This window comes from Pongo abelii, chromosome 1 (genome assembly GCF_028885655.2).
Source record: "Pongo abelii isolate AG06213 chromosome 1, NHGRI_mPonAbe1-v2.0_pri, whole genome shotgun sequence".
Classification (NCBI taxonomy): domain Eukaryota; kingdom Metazoa; phylum Chordata; class Mammalia; order Primates; family Hominidae; genus Pongo; species Pongo abelii.
In genome coordinates this window covers 169,679,082-169,694,500 of record NC_071985.2, presented here as the reverse complement: position 1 = coordinate 169,694,500, position 15,419 = coordinate 169,679,082, and the positions used below count along the sequence as shown (strand labels likewise).

The following is a 15,419-nucleotide window of genomic DNA, read 5'->3' as shown; positions in this document are numbered from 1 at the left end:
CTTATTCTTCATTCGGTGCTTACAGTAGAGAATAATGTTTATACTTCTCAGTCTGAAGGGGAAGAAACTTCTGTCAACTCTTCCTCTGTACTACATGGAAGTGTGACAAATTTGATTGGCCAAAGTCCAGAACATTCATTGGTCTCCATTTTACTAGTAACATTACACAAATTCTTCCCTCCTTGTAGTTTCCCTATCACTGACTACTCTCAATCCCAGTGGGCCTTTTTTATTATAATACTTCCTAATTTCATGTAGTAGGGAGACCAACCCATTCTATTGTGCTGACCTGCAGTCAAGCATGTAAAAGGCAGGCTCGTGGTCTTCACAGTGTTAAGAGTCACACGGACTTGGGGGTCTATTTAAAAGATCCAGCTTTTAGGTTCAGTAAAGTGCACAGAATTCAGGATTTAGACTTAGTGTGAGAAAGAAGAGGTTGCATTTCTGCTTTAAGGCAATCTACCTTAGTTACCCCAAGCTTCTACCAGAGAGCCTGCCATGTTGGGGGTTATCAATTCCACCACCAATCCAGTTGATACTTTGATCCTCATTGGATGCACAATCCTTGTTTGTACTTGTTATTGGCCAGAACTTAGAAGACTCTGAACTTGTATCATTTATCATAACTTGCCTTATATTTTGTGTCCTTATTAGGTTTCAAACTGTCATAATACACAGCGCTTTGTTCATACTAAGCCTCATCCTTGTGTTACCCAAGTGATTCATCCACATTGTTACTAAAGTATCCCAATATCCCGTTACCATTAGCCAAAATGTTTTTCTCTTCCCATCTTTTGATGGTGTTAGCACTCTGGCTGTGGCCTCTGGGTTGCTGTCACCCTTAACTTTCTCTCTTATTCTAGCATTGTTTCACAAAGGCTTCACTTTTTAAAGCCTCTGGGAGTGAATTTGTATGGGACAGTCCTCCCCACTGAACAATTACAGGTCAAGAGGAATAATCACTGAAGTGTGACAGAGGGCTGGAGCTGTTGTGCAGGTAGGGAAGTTGGCCACGGTGATATCAGGAGTACTGTCAGGTTTCTAGGGCATAAGGACAAAATCAGGAATTTCATTCACATCTTCCCTTATGCATACCAGTCAGGCAGCTATGACAAATATATAAAAGAGCAATGAGAGAATATGGGGGAGAGGGATTTGGGGAAGCTTATGCAGAAGATGAGTTCTAAGCAGGTTTTGAAAGACGGGTAAAATTCTGACAATAATGAGGGAAAAGGCACGCTAGGTTGAGCAGACAAGACCAAAGGTAAGGACATGAGAAAGGCACTTTCTGGGGAAGGTGTCTGGGAAATGGCAAGTAATCTGGAATGAATAAGGCACAATGAAGAAACTGGAAAGGTAAGCTGTGGGCAGATCAGGGAGACTCCTGAATGTCAGTTTAAATTTGGATTTTATCGTACATATGGTAGAGTGATATCTTCTAAAGCATACATTTGTCCAGTAGCAGGATAGGCTGTAGGGGAAAGGGACCAAAGTGCAGACAGGTAGGTTACAATAGGGACAATGATAATCTGGAAGAGAGGTAATGAAGAAATAAAGTGGTCTGGTGGGTGTGGAAAGAATTAAGCATTCTCAGAAGTAATATAATCTGGCAGCATTTGGATGTGGGGACAAAGCGAGAGAGAATTTGACCAATGGAATGATATAATCCCTAGAAAGGTAGAAGAAAAACATCTTTGGAGGGGAAATGATGAAATCAGTGTACTTGGGGGACATTGTATGGCAGCTGAGATTGTGGGTTTACAGCCCAGGAGACTATAATAATTTGGAAACCATATACACTAAAGTGAAAAGTCAGGGAATGAAGGAGATAATGAAGGAAATGCTCAAAGTGAGAAGAAAACGCGGTGAAAGGCAGAACTGAGGGAAATGCCTCAAGGGTGAAGTCACTTAATTTCACTGTCATTGCTCTTTTGCTTCTCACTGAAAGGGAAGTTGACTGGTAGCTCAACCTTAATTCTTTCCAGTTTCTTGAAAGTATTACTCAAAGACTCAAAAGAACACCCCAAAATGTGGTTATCTTTACTAAAATCCATTAACACAAAGCTATTCTCAGTACTCTGAATTCCCTGTAAGTTTATTACAGAGATTATCAGACACTAAATGTTGCATGTTCATTTACTAAATGTGTAACTGTGAAGATGTATCTATGATCACCACCTAATATGTTCTCTGTTGGATTTTCATGGGTCAGAAATTTTGTAAAATGGTAACCTTATAATGAATGAATATAGGTGTATGTGGATGGTAAATATAAGAGATATATATATATATATATATCCTATTACATATAGGATATATATATATATATATCCTATTACATATAGGATATATAAGGATAATATTTATATATTATCCTTCCTTAACAGGATATAAAATCCTTGGCCAGTAGTGAAATCTGACATTCACAGATTACTACTGGGTAGTGGCAAGAGCATAGGCACTGGCACCAGACTACTCAGTTTAGTATCCTGGCCCTGTTTTAGGCGATTCTGGGACAAGGTACTTAACCTCGTTTGTGCCTCAATTGCCTCACCTATAAAATAAAAATAAAATAAAAATAATAACTGTATCTACCTCATAAGTTGTTGTGAAGATTAAATGGGATACGTATAAAGTGTTTATAACACTGCTGGCACATAGAAAGTACTCAATAAGGCTGGGCACGGTGGCTCATGCCTGTAATTGCAGCACTTTGGGAGGCCGAGGCAGGCAGATCACTTGAGGTTAGGAGTTCAAGACCAGCCTGGCCAACATGGTGAAACCCCATGTCTAATAAAAATACAAACAATCAGCCAGGCATGGTGGTGCTCAACTGTAATCCCAGCTACTTGGGAGGCTGGGGCAGGAGAATCACTTGAATACAGGAGGTGGAGGTTGTAGTGAGCCGAGATCGTGCCACTGCACTCCAGCCTGAGTGACAGAGCAAGACTCCATTTCAAAAAACAAACAAACAAAAAAACAGAAAGTACTCAATAAATATTAGGTATTATAAGCTATTACTCACGGCAAACAACAGAATATAAGCTATTGTTTACTGCATACAACAGAATAAACGTTTTCATAAAAAACTGACAGTTTTCTATATAAGATGCTTTGCAGATATTAAGACTAGCTTGTCAGGAAGCTAATATTAATCACTTGAGATACTATTTCCAAAGAAAAGTATCTTGGAGGTAGAATATAATTCTTTAATTGTGCTTTGACTTTTTTCCCCTAAGAGATAGCAGGCAACACACCTGGTAAGCTAAGAATTCTTTTTTTTTTTGGAGACAGGGTCTCGCTCTGTCACCCAGGCTGGAGTGCAGCGATCATGGCTCACTACAGCCTCTACCACGTGGGCTCAAGTGATCCTCCCAACTCAGCCTCCTAAGTAGCTGGGACTACAGACATGCGCCACCATACCCAGCTTATTTTTCTATTTTTTTGTAGAGACATGGTCTCTCACTATGTTGCCTAGGCTGGTCCTGGGCTCAAGCGATCCTCTCACCTTGGCCTCTCAGAGTGCTGGGATTACAGGCATGAATCACCATGCCTAGCCCCTAATGCCAGTTTTTGTTGTTTTTTCCTGAGACAGAGTTTCACTCAGTCGCCCAGGCTGGAGTGCAGTGGCGTGATCTCAGCTCACTGCAACCTCCGCCTCCTGGGTTCAAGCAATTCTCCTGCCTCAGCCTCCCGAATAGCTGGGATTCAGGCGCAAGCTACCACACCCGGCTAATTTTTTGTATTTTTAGTAGAGATGGGGTTTTGCCATGTTGGCCAGGCTGGTCTCGAACTTCTAACCTCGAGTGATCCACCCGCCTTGGCCTCCCAAAGTGTTGGGATTACAGGTGTGAGCCGCCATGCCCAGCCAATGTCAGTTCTTAATGTGAACCTTCAGTTATAGGTATGCTAAACACTAATATATCATGACTCATATTGCTTTTAGCTTATTTGTTATAATAAGCTATTTATAAACACATCATTTTTACTTGTATTACTGAATCAATAGGAATTGTTCTGAAGGCAAGGTATAAGTAATTAATATATAATTATTTACTTAATTTAGCACATTTCCAAATTTAACAGACTAGTTATATATTGTTCAGTCAGATGTGTCCTACAGAAACTATAATCTACTTGTCAGCATCTATTTAGCTAGTCTACTTAGCTGTTTACATGAAAGATGCTTGATTAAGGACCCTTTTACACTCAGTTAAAAACGTGTCCTCTCTGACTTTTAAAGTTAGCGTCGTCAGCTCAACAGTTCTTTTCCAATCAGCCTCTAACTGATGTCAGATGCCCTCCTGTTGTTTATAAGACTAGATTAATATAATTTCAACTAAAGCTCTAAAGCTCACATCCCTATTTTCTTATAGGAAGACAATACCAAATCCGATAATGTACATAAAATGTTTCCACCTGAACAAAACACAGTGAAATTTCACAAGGTTAAACTAAATTAGAAAGGTGAAACAGTACCTCAGTTTAAAATGGCTTTAAGGAATTCATAGCTGTCAAGATGACATGATTCTGTATGAAAGAAAGGTTTTTTTTTTTTCAGAAAACAATTCAAAGCATCTTGCCACAGTATATGATGCAGAATAAATGTTGAAGCAAAATGAAATTAAAACAACCTAAAGTCTTGTTTTACACTAATAGCAGCTCTGAGGCTATAAATTCTCATTTCAACATGCTATAGTTAGCCTGATTCTATTTCAGAATATACATTTTCAAATTTATTACAAAAACTTCCCAGACATTTATTACAATACATGCTTATTACCATTGTTAGTATACTCCTTATAGTTACTAAAATGACTGTCATTTGTGCTAGATTCTATACTCCTGAGGGCAAGACTATGTCTGCCTTGTTTGTCAGTGTGTCCCCAATGCTAGAATAGTGCCTGGAGCATGGTAGGCACTCAATAAACATTAATGAGGTAAGAAAATAGCAATTTATAAGTATTTGAAAATACTTAGATAATTCTTTAAAAAAAGTTCTTTTCATTCATCACACATTGGCTGCACTGCATGTGGAACTTCTTTCCAGGCTCTATCCAGGCACTGTGCTAGGCTCTGGAACTATCGTACATAGATAAGACTTTTTGTTTGTCTGCCAAAGAGGAGCCCAGAAAGAGTCCTGTAACCAGGCAATTACAATGCACTACAACATGATACATGTAAAATATTCAGACAAGTGTTGTGGGAGCCTCGAAGATTAAGCAATTTAGCTTTACCTAGGAGAGCTGGGGAGAGCTTCACAGAGGTTGTGACATCTGAGGCTGACCTTAAAGGATGAGCAGGAGTTTGCAAGACAGAGAAAAAAGCAACCTAGGCAGAGGGAAAGGTAGCAAAGTGTTCTGGGGTCCTGAAAGAGAGGTTCCAGAGGGCTGAAGCACTTGGTGTGATTAGTATGAATAAAAATGACTACCCTCCTCTTACCTGAGGCCTGAGCTGGAGGAAAAATCACCTAATATTTAATAATTACCAAGTCCTGCTTTTAACTATACAACTAGTTATATAATACTATAAACATTTGCTTTATTGTGTTTAAAATATGTAAACCACTTAGATAATTTATCTAACTCTTTTTCTGTGGGTCTTTTTTGACTACTCTGAGAGTTAAAAATGAGAAAAAAAAGTTCACCTGTCAGGTGACACAAAACAGTTTCTACTAAATGTGCCAGAATAATTTTTCTCCACCTCAAAAATAGTCTTCAGTCTATTCATTACTGTCTTTTTACAGTATTTTTATTTAATAAAACCTATTAAGACTACCATACAAATCTCTTTACTTATGCTTTTATCTTTTAACTGATCAATTTTTATATTGCTGACATCCCTTCTTCACCATTTGCTCATTTAAAAATTCATAGTATGTGAGATATGTCTCTGGGGAAAATGTCTATAAAATTTGTTACAGCTGGCAAATGTGTATGAGTCAGTGATAGCACATGACTAAATGCTTCACAGAAAATAAAATTTGTTTCTGTAGTAAGCAGAACTGTTTAAATGTTATTTATTTTTATGTTTCAAAGAAAATATATTGTGAAGTGCTGCATTGATTTAATACGCAACAATGTCTGTGTACATGCTGTAGAAAGAAAATTTATGAAACCTTTGCACAACTCCTTTAATTGAATTTTCCAAATCTCTCACCACATACAAATAATCAATATCTTCTGCAGAGAAAACCAGTCAGAATTATTACAGTCTTTCTTTTCAATTTTGTTGTCATCAGCACATACACAGCACCTGGATATTTGTAATGTCTGATAGCAAGTTATTTACACCTCTTAAATACCTAATTGCTATTGAGTCCAAATTTATAGTTTAAAATTTTTTCTACTGATTTTATTTGAAAGAAAAATTATCATACTTCTGTTAAAGTATAAAAAATTTAAATCATGAAAGAAATTATTTAAAAGGCTTTGAAAAGTAATAAACCAGTTTATTTTTACTTAAATCCTAGACAAATCTCAAGTAAGCATTTTTAGCAGCTGAAATGCACACCCCAAAACAATGACGAATCGTGTAAAACAAGAGCATTAACATTATTAATAGGAAAGGTCATGACTCACATATGGCATACATGATAGCTGAATCATTATAAAGAGCTGAGGACTATAGTTGTACATTAATGTATATTTGTGCTATCAAAATTAATGGCTCCATTTTTTATCTCCAGATAAACCCAGAATGTTAAAGCATAGGGGGAATTTCTGTTGTTTCTCCTAAAAGTCGTCATGTCTAAACTTCAAACCTCAGTGCTTTTAAAATTGAAGTATCTGTTTGAAAAAAATATATTGTTTAATGTTAAGATAAAATAGAAAACTAAAAGGGTAGTAGTCTTCTGGGAGTGAAATTATTCAGCTGGTATGATGAATACTTTTTCAAGCCTGAGTGGGGGAAAGAACAACATATTTTTATGTTTAAAAAATACTTCAGTGGGTGGTTAGAATGAAGAGGCAATATCAAACTATTTTATAGTGTTAGAACACAAAGAGTTTTAAATTTGTCCTGTTGTCTAAGAATCTGATAACTTTAAAATCCTATAACCAAGATGAATTTTACTATGTAAGAATACAGAAAGTTAACTAAAGAAAACAGGAACATTGTAGTTTATGCTTTTTAAAACAGACCAAAGTTGGAAATTCTGAAATATTTTCTATTACAAACAGCTGAAACACTGAACAATGTAAAGTTCAGATGGTTCCATTTCATTTAAAATATGCATACTGCAACCTACACAATTATTCTCAAAACAGATAAAATATGTTTTGGACTGAAGCTAAGTGTCTAGATTTCATATCTTGGCAACTGCTCTACAATTTGCTTACATTCTTTTCAAAAACATTTTGTTTATTGGAAGTACTAGTCATAGACCAACATTGATGGTATTTTTTATTATCTTCAGAAAAAACTGAAAATATTAACTACTATATAATGCCATCTATTGACTAAGGAATATCTGTAACAAGTTGTTTTAAGTAGAGGTTGATTATGGAAAGTAAATTTCATGCCTCACCATGTGACGATAATGTGACATTTCATCTGTATCAGCCCACTGAATGGTCATATGTCTTAAGTCTTCAGCATAACAAATTTAAAATAATTATGAAAATTCACATCCAAATCTTACAGAAAAAGAACCTTTCATTTCATTATTTTCCTAATAGTCATAAAGCCAGTGTTATTGAAGAAAGCAAAATTAGGCTTATTTCCTAAGTAACTGAAGAAAGAAAGAAGCCTTCCTTTGTTTAAGAAATCTGTGTTTAGCAGAGGACATCCTCTTTTATTCATATACTCTCATCAAGGCATCCCCTGATTTACCAGGTCCAGTTCTTATGACACTATGAAAATCTCAATGTGCCTTTTAATTATTGTGTATGTTTTAAATTTCTCTTGAATAAGTTATATAAAGCCTTAAGAATGTGTGTCAGATGTCTATTTATTTAAAACACTAGTGTTATTTTTACAATTCTACTTTTCCTGTAATAAAGACTGTAACTGACGTTAACTGAAATTCCCACTCAAGTGAAAAAATAAATATTACTAGAACTAAAAGACCAATTAGAAGAGGCAATGATAGCATAAATATTGAAATTCTCATGGTATTGTCTATTTTAACTATTCCAGGAAAATTTTTTAACAATCTGAAAGACCAAAAAACAAACAAACAAACAAACCCACCAAAAACCCAGAAGAATCTGAAGGACATTCTTTTGATAGTGAAACAAGTAATTGGCTTATTCTAATTTTCATAATTACCTTAATAAATCCTATACACCTTATAGGGATGATTTTTATTTTACTTATTTTCTAATATTATGACAAACTCCCAAAACATTTTAAAATTTAAACAATTCTGTGTAATAGCATAGTAAAAATAAATAAATAAAAGAAAGTGGAAATTTCAAGGCCAGATTGCAAAATAAGGGACATATAAAGCAAACTAGTTTAAGATGTCAAAAGAATTAGCAAAATCCTCTTAAAATGAATGTATGAGCAGAAAAGGGTAAAAGTTGTTAGCTTAGTAAAAAAAATTTACATGTGTGTGGATGTTTGTGTGTACATAATCATTAACCAAAAAACAAAACGAACAAAAAACCCCCAAAACTAATATGTATGTTAGGAACCAGAGAAAGAGGTAGCAAAAGCACTCAGGAAAACTATATAGCTCAAAATCAAATTACAACAAAAATAAGCTTTAATCTATTTTTTAGGCAATATGAATTTCCCAAAATTAGTTAAAAAGCTAATGAAGTTTTTAATACCTCAGGAAATATAAAGAGCTAATGTAGCTCCTGCCAAGAAACAGAATTGGACGATGACTACATAGAATAGAATAGAACACCCATTAATATATGACATACTTATATAGATACTATGTATTATATATTTTTTAAACTGCGTTTTCATTTAAATCAATGATTATTAGAAATTTACAAACATGGTTTAGTGATACAGTCTCCTGTATGCAGGAACTCAGTCCTTTGGGAAAATCTGGTAATGGGCAAGTCAGCCTTAATGCCTAAAATAATAGAAAACAGTTTTAAGGCTGATCATGCATAAACACACAATGAATTGATGTATTTTAGATGGCCATAAGGAAACGAAAAAAGTTTCCCCTGGAAGGAAAAATATTTTAATGAAATATAAATTTAAAAAATTTTTCTTTACATTATTAGCATTGACAGTTCACTTATTTATTCCAGAGTTTTCCTCTTCCTTATTTCTCAAAGCTGTTTGCAAAAGCCAACTATATTAAGCCTAATTCTAGTTAGTTCTAGGAAGTTACAGATTTTTAAGGAAATCACACTATTGGTGTAGAATATATAGAAGCAAGATTTCTTCCAATTGGGAAATAATAAACATTTTGCTTTCCTATTGTGATCCTCTAAAACTTGTCAAGTTAGGAGAGATTGAAACCACTGAAACCCAGTTACACATTCTAATCAAGTTACACAACTAAAGTAAGAGACAAGAAGAGGCCAGGCGTATTGGCTCATGCCTGTAATCCCACTTCACTAATCATCACTTCAGTCTGGGTGACAGGGTACAATCCTGCCTCTAAATTTTTCTTTTTTCTTTTTCTTTTCTTTTCTTTCTTTCTTTTTTTTTTTTTTAAAAAAAGAAGAGATCCCAAACCATTTCCAATAAAGAGCTACCTTTCATGTTCTTAAATTCTTGGCATCACAGTAGATGTTAGTTGTTCAACTGAAAAGCTCAGGAAGCCTATTCAGCTCCCTTCCCACATGAGCTTTGGAGGAGTCTTGCCATGGCTGCAGCCCTGCCATGACCCAGCTGGCCTTTAGATCTGACTGGCTGGCAATCCCAGCACTTTCCATTGCCAATCCATCACTGGCTGATTAAAGGTTCTAAACCCAGGCTAACATACCAGATTGGCTGAAGCAGTTTCAATTATGTGCCATGTTTGAATCTGAAAGCTAAGATGATTGGATGACTTCATTTGTTTTAGGAAGAGATAACACAGAATAATGAAAAGACCAGAGTTTTAAGAGGCCAGACTGGTCTATGGTTAGAATCCTTGCTCTGTTACTAAGTAGAAGTCTTGGGCAAGTTACTTAATATTTTTTGTGTCTTCGTTCCTTGTCTATAATGACAATGATAATACAGTGTAGCTATCTTTCCACATTGCTCTAAAGATTTGCTGATCCTAGTATTCAGAATATTTGTGATTATAGTTACTCAATAAATGGCAGTCATCGGTATTTAAAAGTGGTAGGCTGAAAACATGGCCACCCATTTTAAGGCCTAATTCCACTTGCAGAAATTGCTAAATGGCATTCATGTAGGTACTATTAATCACTCTTATATTAGTCTAAAGGTTTTGGTATTTTACAGTTCATGATTACTTTGCTCATTGAGGTGTGAAGGTGTGAATGTGTACTTCCTATGAAAACCTAAAAACTGTTTATTTAGTTTTCCATACTGTGAAATGCTCAGAGACATCAGAGTTCATAGTAGAACAAAGCATATTAATGATCTGAAAGTTTCCAGAATACTGGTTAGAAAGTAACTTTCAATGCTTCCAGTACAACACTAAAAACTGCAGTATATTAATGCATTGTTGCTCCTGTTTGTATTCTCAAAAAGAAATTTTAATAAAAAGACAAAATTCAAATCTTACGTTGAAGACTGCATTTCAAAAGACATTTAAAAAGTTCAATCAGAGAAGTTGATCTCATCAGACATCATCTTCTGCTAAATGCAATATAAAGCTTTTCAAATGAGATTTGTGATCTTTTAAAAGAACACACTTCAGAACAGGGATCTCTGAGGAAAAAAGAAAACCACTAAAAAGGATTCATGATGATTAGTTTTAATTGGCAAAATGGGATGAAAGCATCTTTTTATGTAATAAACTAAAACACAACTACTTACCTTTGTGAGGAAGTCCTGTACTCTTTTCAAACAGTTTTTGTTTATTTACTTTTGTCACTAAAAGAAGTAAAAATCCCATGTCAAGAATTAACATAGAATATGGATAATTTCTCAATACTTGGAACAAACAACTTCATGAGAAAAAATAATTCAAAATAATACATATTTATAAGTATCAAGTATAAAATATAATACCTTATTATATATTACAAAAATGAGCATTACATTTGAAACGCCAACTACCAGTTTCCAAGGTGCATTCTTTTCACTCACATTCAAGAAGAATCCCCAAAATAACACATCCTGATAAAAGACATGTGGCTTCTTATTTAAAGAAGGTAATAGTATTTTTATCACATGTCCAGTAATGGTATATATAAAGAAGTCTATCAAATGTAAATGAGACAAATTAATAGGTTTATCTTTAAAATTACTGTCATTGAAAACTCATAAATTCTTACTTAGTTCTTTGGTTTTCTGCATTTCTCTTTTTAAGAAACGTGATGCACAGGAGATTCCAATGAGATTTTCAAGCTCTCTACTGCCCTCCAAAGCCTACAAGAAAGTCATCTTGAATGAGTTAAGTTCTCTACACATATGAGGTTACTGACACGTCTAGTGAAAATACAGTATATTGTTTCCTTCATTTGAAAAACTTAAACTTTATGTTAGGATATTTAACTGTTTCTGGCAGGCCAACTATTTCAAGCCCAAAAATGCCTGAATAAAAACAATTTATAATTAACTAAAAAGACTAAACATAATCTACAAATTTATGTTTAATTGTGAAAAGCAAGATATTACTAAAATATTATGGTTAAATAGTGTTCTCCTATTAAAAAAAAATTCCCATGAAAAGTAAATTAAACATACTCTGTGCAAACTCTTTCCTGGATTGGATTCTCCAATCTGGGACACTTCTTTCCTTTTATCCTTTTCAAACAGGGTAGAAGTATGAAAAAATGCAAACCTGTATACTACTTAAATTTTGCATTATCTCCATGATTTCTTCTGACAATTTCTCAACTTTTGATAGCAACATCATGAATCTAGTAATAAAGAAAAAGATAATACTTAGCAAGGGGAAGCATTTAAACATGGTAAGTCATTTTCAGAGCTTTAACTCTTTTTAAAGGACCTTAGACTTAGGTTCTTTCATTCTTTACAAACACAATATATATATTATCAACTGTCCCCTCTTTTGGAGTTTTACTTTCCGATTCCCACTGAGCAGTGGGATGGAATACATAGTTGGCTGTTCCTTTCTCCACAATGCCACATTGAGAACACTAATACACCACCATTCCTTCATTTACCTTGATCTGAGTCTATGAATCAGTATCACCTAGTAACTTCTTTTTAAAATAAAAAAAGTTTTATGACTTTATTTTAAATATGAAAATAAAGAAAAGAAAAAGAGGAAAACATCATTTGGAATTCAATCTTCCGAACATATCTCCAGTTAGCTTTTTGGAAAAATGCTCCTAGTTTAAAAAAAAAAAAATTGTGTAACTTTGTTATCATACTTTTTTTTTTCCTTTTTATAAAGAAATGGGGTTTACCTCTGTTGCCCAGGCTGAAGTGCAGTGGTGTGATCATGGCTCACTGCAGCCTCAACCTCCCGGGTTCAATCGATCCTCTTACCTTGGCCTCCCAAAGCACTGTGATTACAGGTGTGAGCCATGGTGTCTGGCTGTGCTTTCTTTACTTAATACAACATTATATACATTTTGGGGGGCCACATATTAAAGGCTGCACGATATTCTATTTAGTAAACATATTAAAAATGATTTAACCATTCCCTTATTGTTAAAACTTTAGTTTCTTTTCCAATTTTAAGACCCCATAGCTGTTTGTGATAATCTATATCAACACAGTCTGATAGAAAAATAATGTAAGCCATGTATGTAATTTAAAATTTTTAATAGCCACACTAAAAGGAATAAAAAGGTAAATTTTCTTTAATAATTTTCATAATGTTTAAGTATTTAAATCAATATATTCAAAATATTTCAACATATAATGCATATAAAAATTATTGAGATATTTTATACTTTTTTCAAATCCAGGTATACTTTACATATTAACAGCACCTCTCATTTCATACTAGCCACATTTCAAGTGCTCATTAGCCATGTATGGCTAGTGAGTACTGTTTCAAACAGCATAAATCCATATAGATTTTATGAGAGAAACCAGAAATTCTATTTAAATGCTTTTTCAAGATTACATCAGTGTTAGTCATTGACATTTTTGTGTTATTAAAAATAAGAAAAATATATTAAAATTTTGATATACAATGTGTATGTACAGTAAGTTTCAACTATAAAATTTTATCTAAGTATGCAAACAAGAAACAGAGACTTTTGATAGCATTATGAAAAAGCTAAAAATTATGAGGACAGTGGAATTTTGGGTGTTTTTTTTCTTTAAAAGTTTTCCTTTATTATGTATTTTCAATCAGAAGTCATCTGTCTGAGGCCCTGATTGCTTAACAGGAGAACCTCAGTTTGAGAGATGGTATCATAAAGGAATTCCTGCTTCTTCAAATTGGATCCAAAGACCTGAAGAAACAAGGACTTAAGGGACTCCCACCCAGGCTGGATCCTCTAGCTTCTCATATATGATGCCAAAGCCTACTGAGTGCCCTAGGAGTACAAAGTGGAGGCAAATAAGTTACTTTGCTACGAGAAAGAATCTGAGGGGGTTGTTGCCTTATACCTTGCATCCCTTTCCTGGGAGAACTGGAATAGTAGAGCCTTTTCGAACTGTCTTACCATATCTTAACGAGCTGATGGTACTCCCTGTTAATACATAGGGAATTGTGTGGGAAGGATTAGGTCCTGCAGGGCTGCCATCTTGAATGTCTCCAAGGGGCTCTGTTCACATAGAGTTAGATGTAAATGGTGCCCCCAAAAGTTGTATAATGTAGCATCCCCAAAGGACCTACTAGCAGCTCTCCTAAATTAAGATAGTAATTGAGGTGCTAAGCTAAAACAAACTGTTTTAACAATCTTGGAGACTTGTATGGATTAAATATCAATTATCTGGGGAAGCTGTTTTCAAAACATCTTTGATATGCTGAAGGTGCTTTCTCAAGGACACTTGTATCCATTGCAGGATCAAGTAGTAGGACTAGTAGACATGCCATTGCTCTTCTTATTACTATTTTGATTCCCTTTCCTCTCCTCCTCCTTTTCTTCTCCCTAGACGAAATCACCTCTTTTTCCCACCTTGAAGGCAACCAAATTCCCATGAATGATTTTTTAAGTGTTATACAACTGTTAAATCCTGAAAAATTCTTTTTTTCAAGGCATTCTTTTCCACACTTTCTGAATCACTGAAGAAGCCTTCATAATCTTTGGAGATAAACTATTTGCTGAGCAGATTTTGGGAGAAATAATTCTACCACTTTCTTCATCCTAGACAAAATGGAATTCTCATAAACATCCTATTTGTGCTGAAAAGTAGATTTGCATTGCTACTGAGAGCCCTTTTCTGTATTTTCAATGCATGGTTCAAATTTCACTTTGTTGCCCTAACATAGCATTATGGTTTGCATACATTCCTTTAGTTTTTAATATCATCTTGATGTTCCTTTACTAATTTATTTATTCCTGAAAACCAATGATCTTTCATTTCTTTCAAGCTGCCTGAAGAATATATTTCTCGAGTTCATTATGGTACAAAATTTCAAAGTTATTGTGGCTCTTTCAAGTTGGTGAGTAAAAGTATCATCATTGGGTGCCATTCATATTTTACAGAATACTATCTCTTTCTCAAATAGACTTGCCTCTCGCTAGACTAAATTGGACCAAATCCTTTATCTTATAATGACCCTTTGAGCCATCCAGATGTCAATGGGCCACTACATCCAGGTATCCAGTGACTGTTGCCAGTTTTATGGCATCCTTACAAGATTTAATCAAATCTGCACTGTGGTCAAAGACTATTGTAGCACAACCTGAGAAATCTGAAATCTTGGTCCTCCTTGAATTAACCTTCTTTTTCATCGTAGAGTAAAAACCCAGCAGCATTTTTTTAAGCATCTAGTAGTTTTTCTCTTGAGGGAGCTACATGTCAAAATTCAGGATTTTCAGTGCAGTTTTCCAATTTGCTTAGAAGAGTTGCATTGTGAAATTCAGAGTTCTCTCACATTCCTCAAAGAAAAAGTCCTTATTCTGAAAAACAACTGAAATTAGGTGCATCAGCCAAATAAAATCCATGAGAAGCATTGGATGTATTCATTAATTCTGCTTTTCCTTCCTTCTATATTAACTTCTTCAGTCTCAAGTCAGGTGTAACTTGACTTTCAAAACTATCATTCTGTACCAGTTCTGGGTTTTTCCTATCTTGGCCACTTTGAATTCTTTCAATTATTTTCCATTCTTAGCTTAAAATGTAGTTTCATCATTTACTTTTTCTCTATTAAGTTCCTCAGATGTATTCTGAGGAGAGAACTAAAAGAACAAAGAGAAATTGTATTAAATTGGTGCTTCTAATTCAGATTT

At 34.6% G+C, this 15,419-nt stretch overlaps 1 protein-coding gene across 6 annotated transcripts in view; it reads right to left on the bottom strand.

Annotated features, from left to right (window-relative positions):
• Positions 1-15,419, bottom strand: part of ITGB3BP (integrin subunit beta 3 binding protein) — an 81,986-nt gene that overhangs the window by 2,339 nt on the left and 64,228 nt on the right. For 2 of the 6 annotated variants that reach the window (XM_003775677.5, XM_063712037.1), the window contains 3 exons: positions 11,879-11,957; positions 11,370-11,463; positions 10,909-10,965 (listed from right to left, as the gene is read on the bottom strand). In XM_003775677.5, coding sequence (XP_003775725.4) covers positions 10,909-10,965; positions 11,370-11,463; positions 11,879-11,957 — 230 coding nt within the window. The other 4 variants (XM_003775674.4, XM_024249464.3, XM_054554505.1 and 1 more) reach the window with 4 other exon arrangements.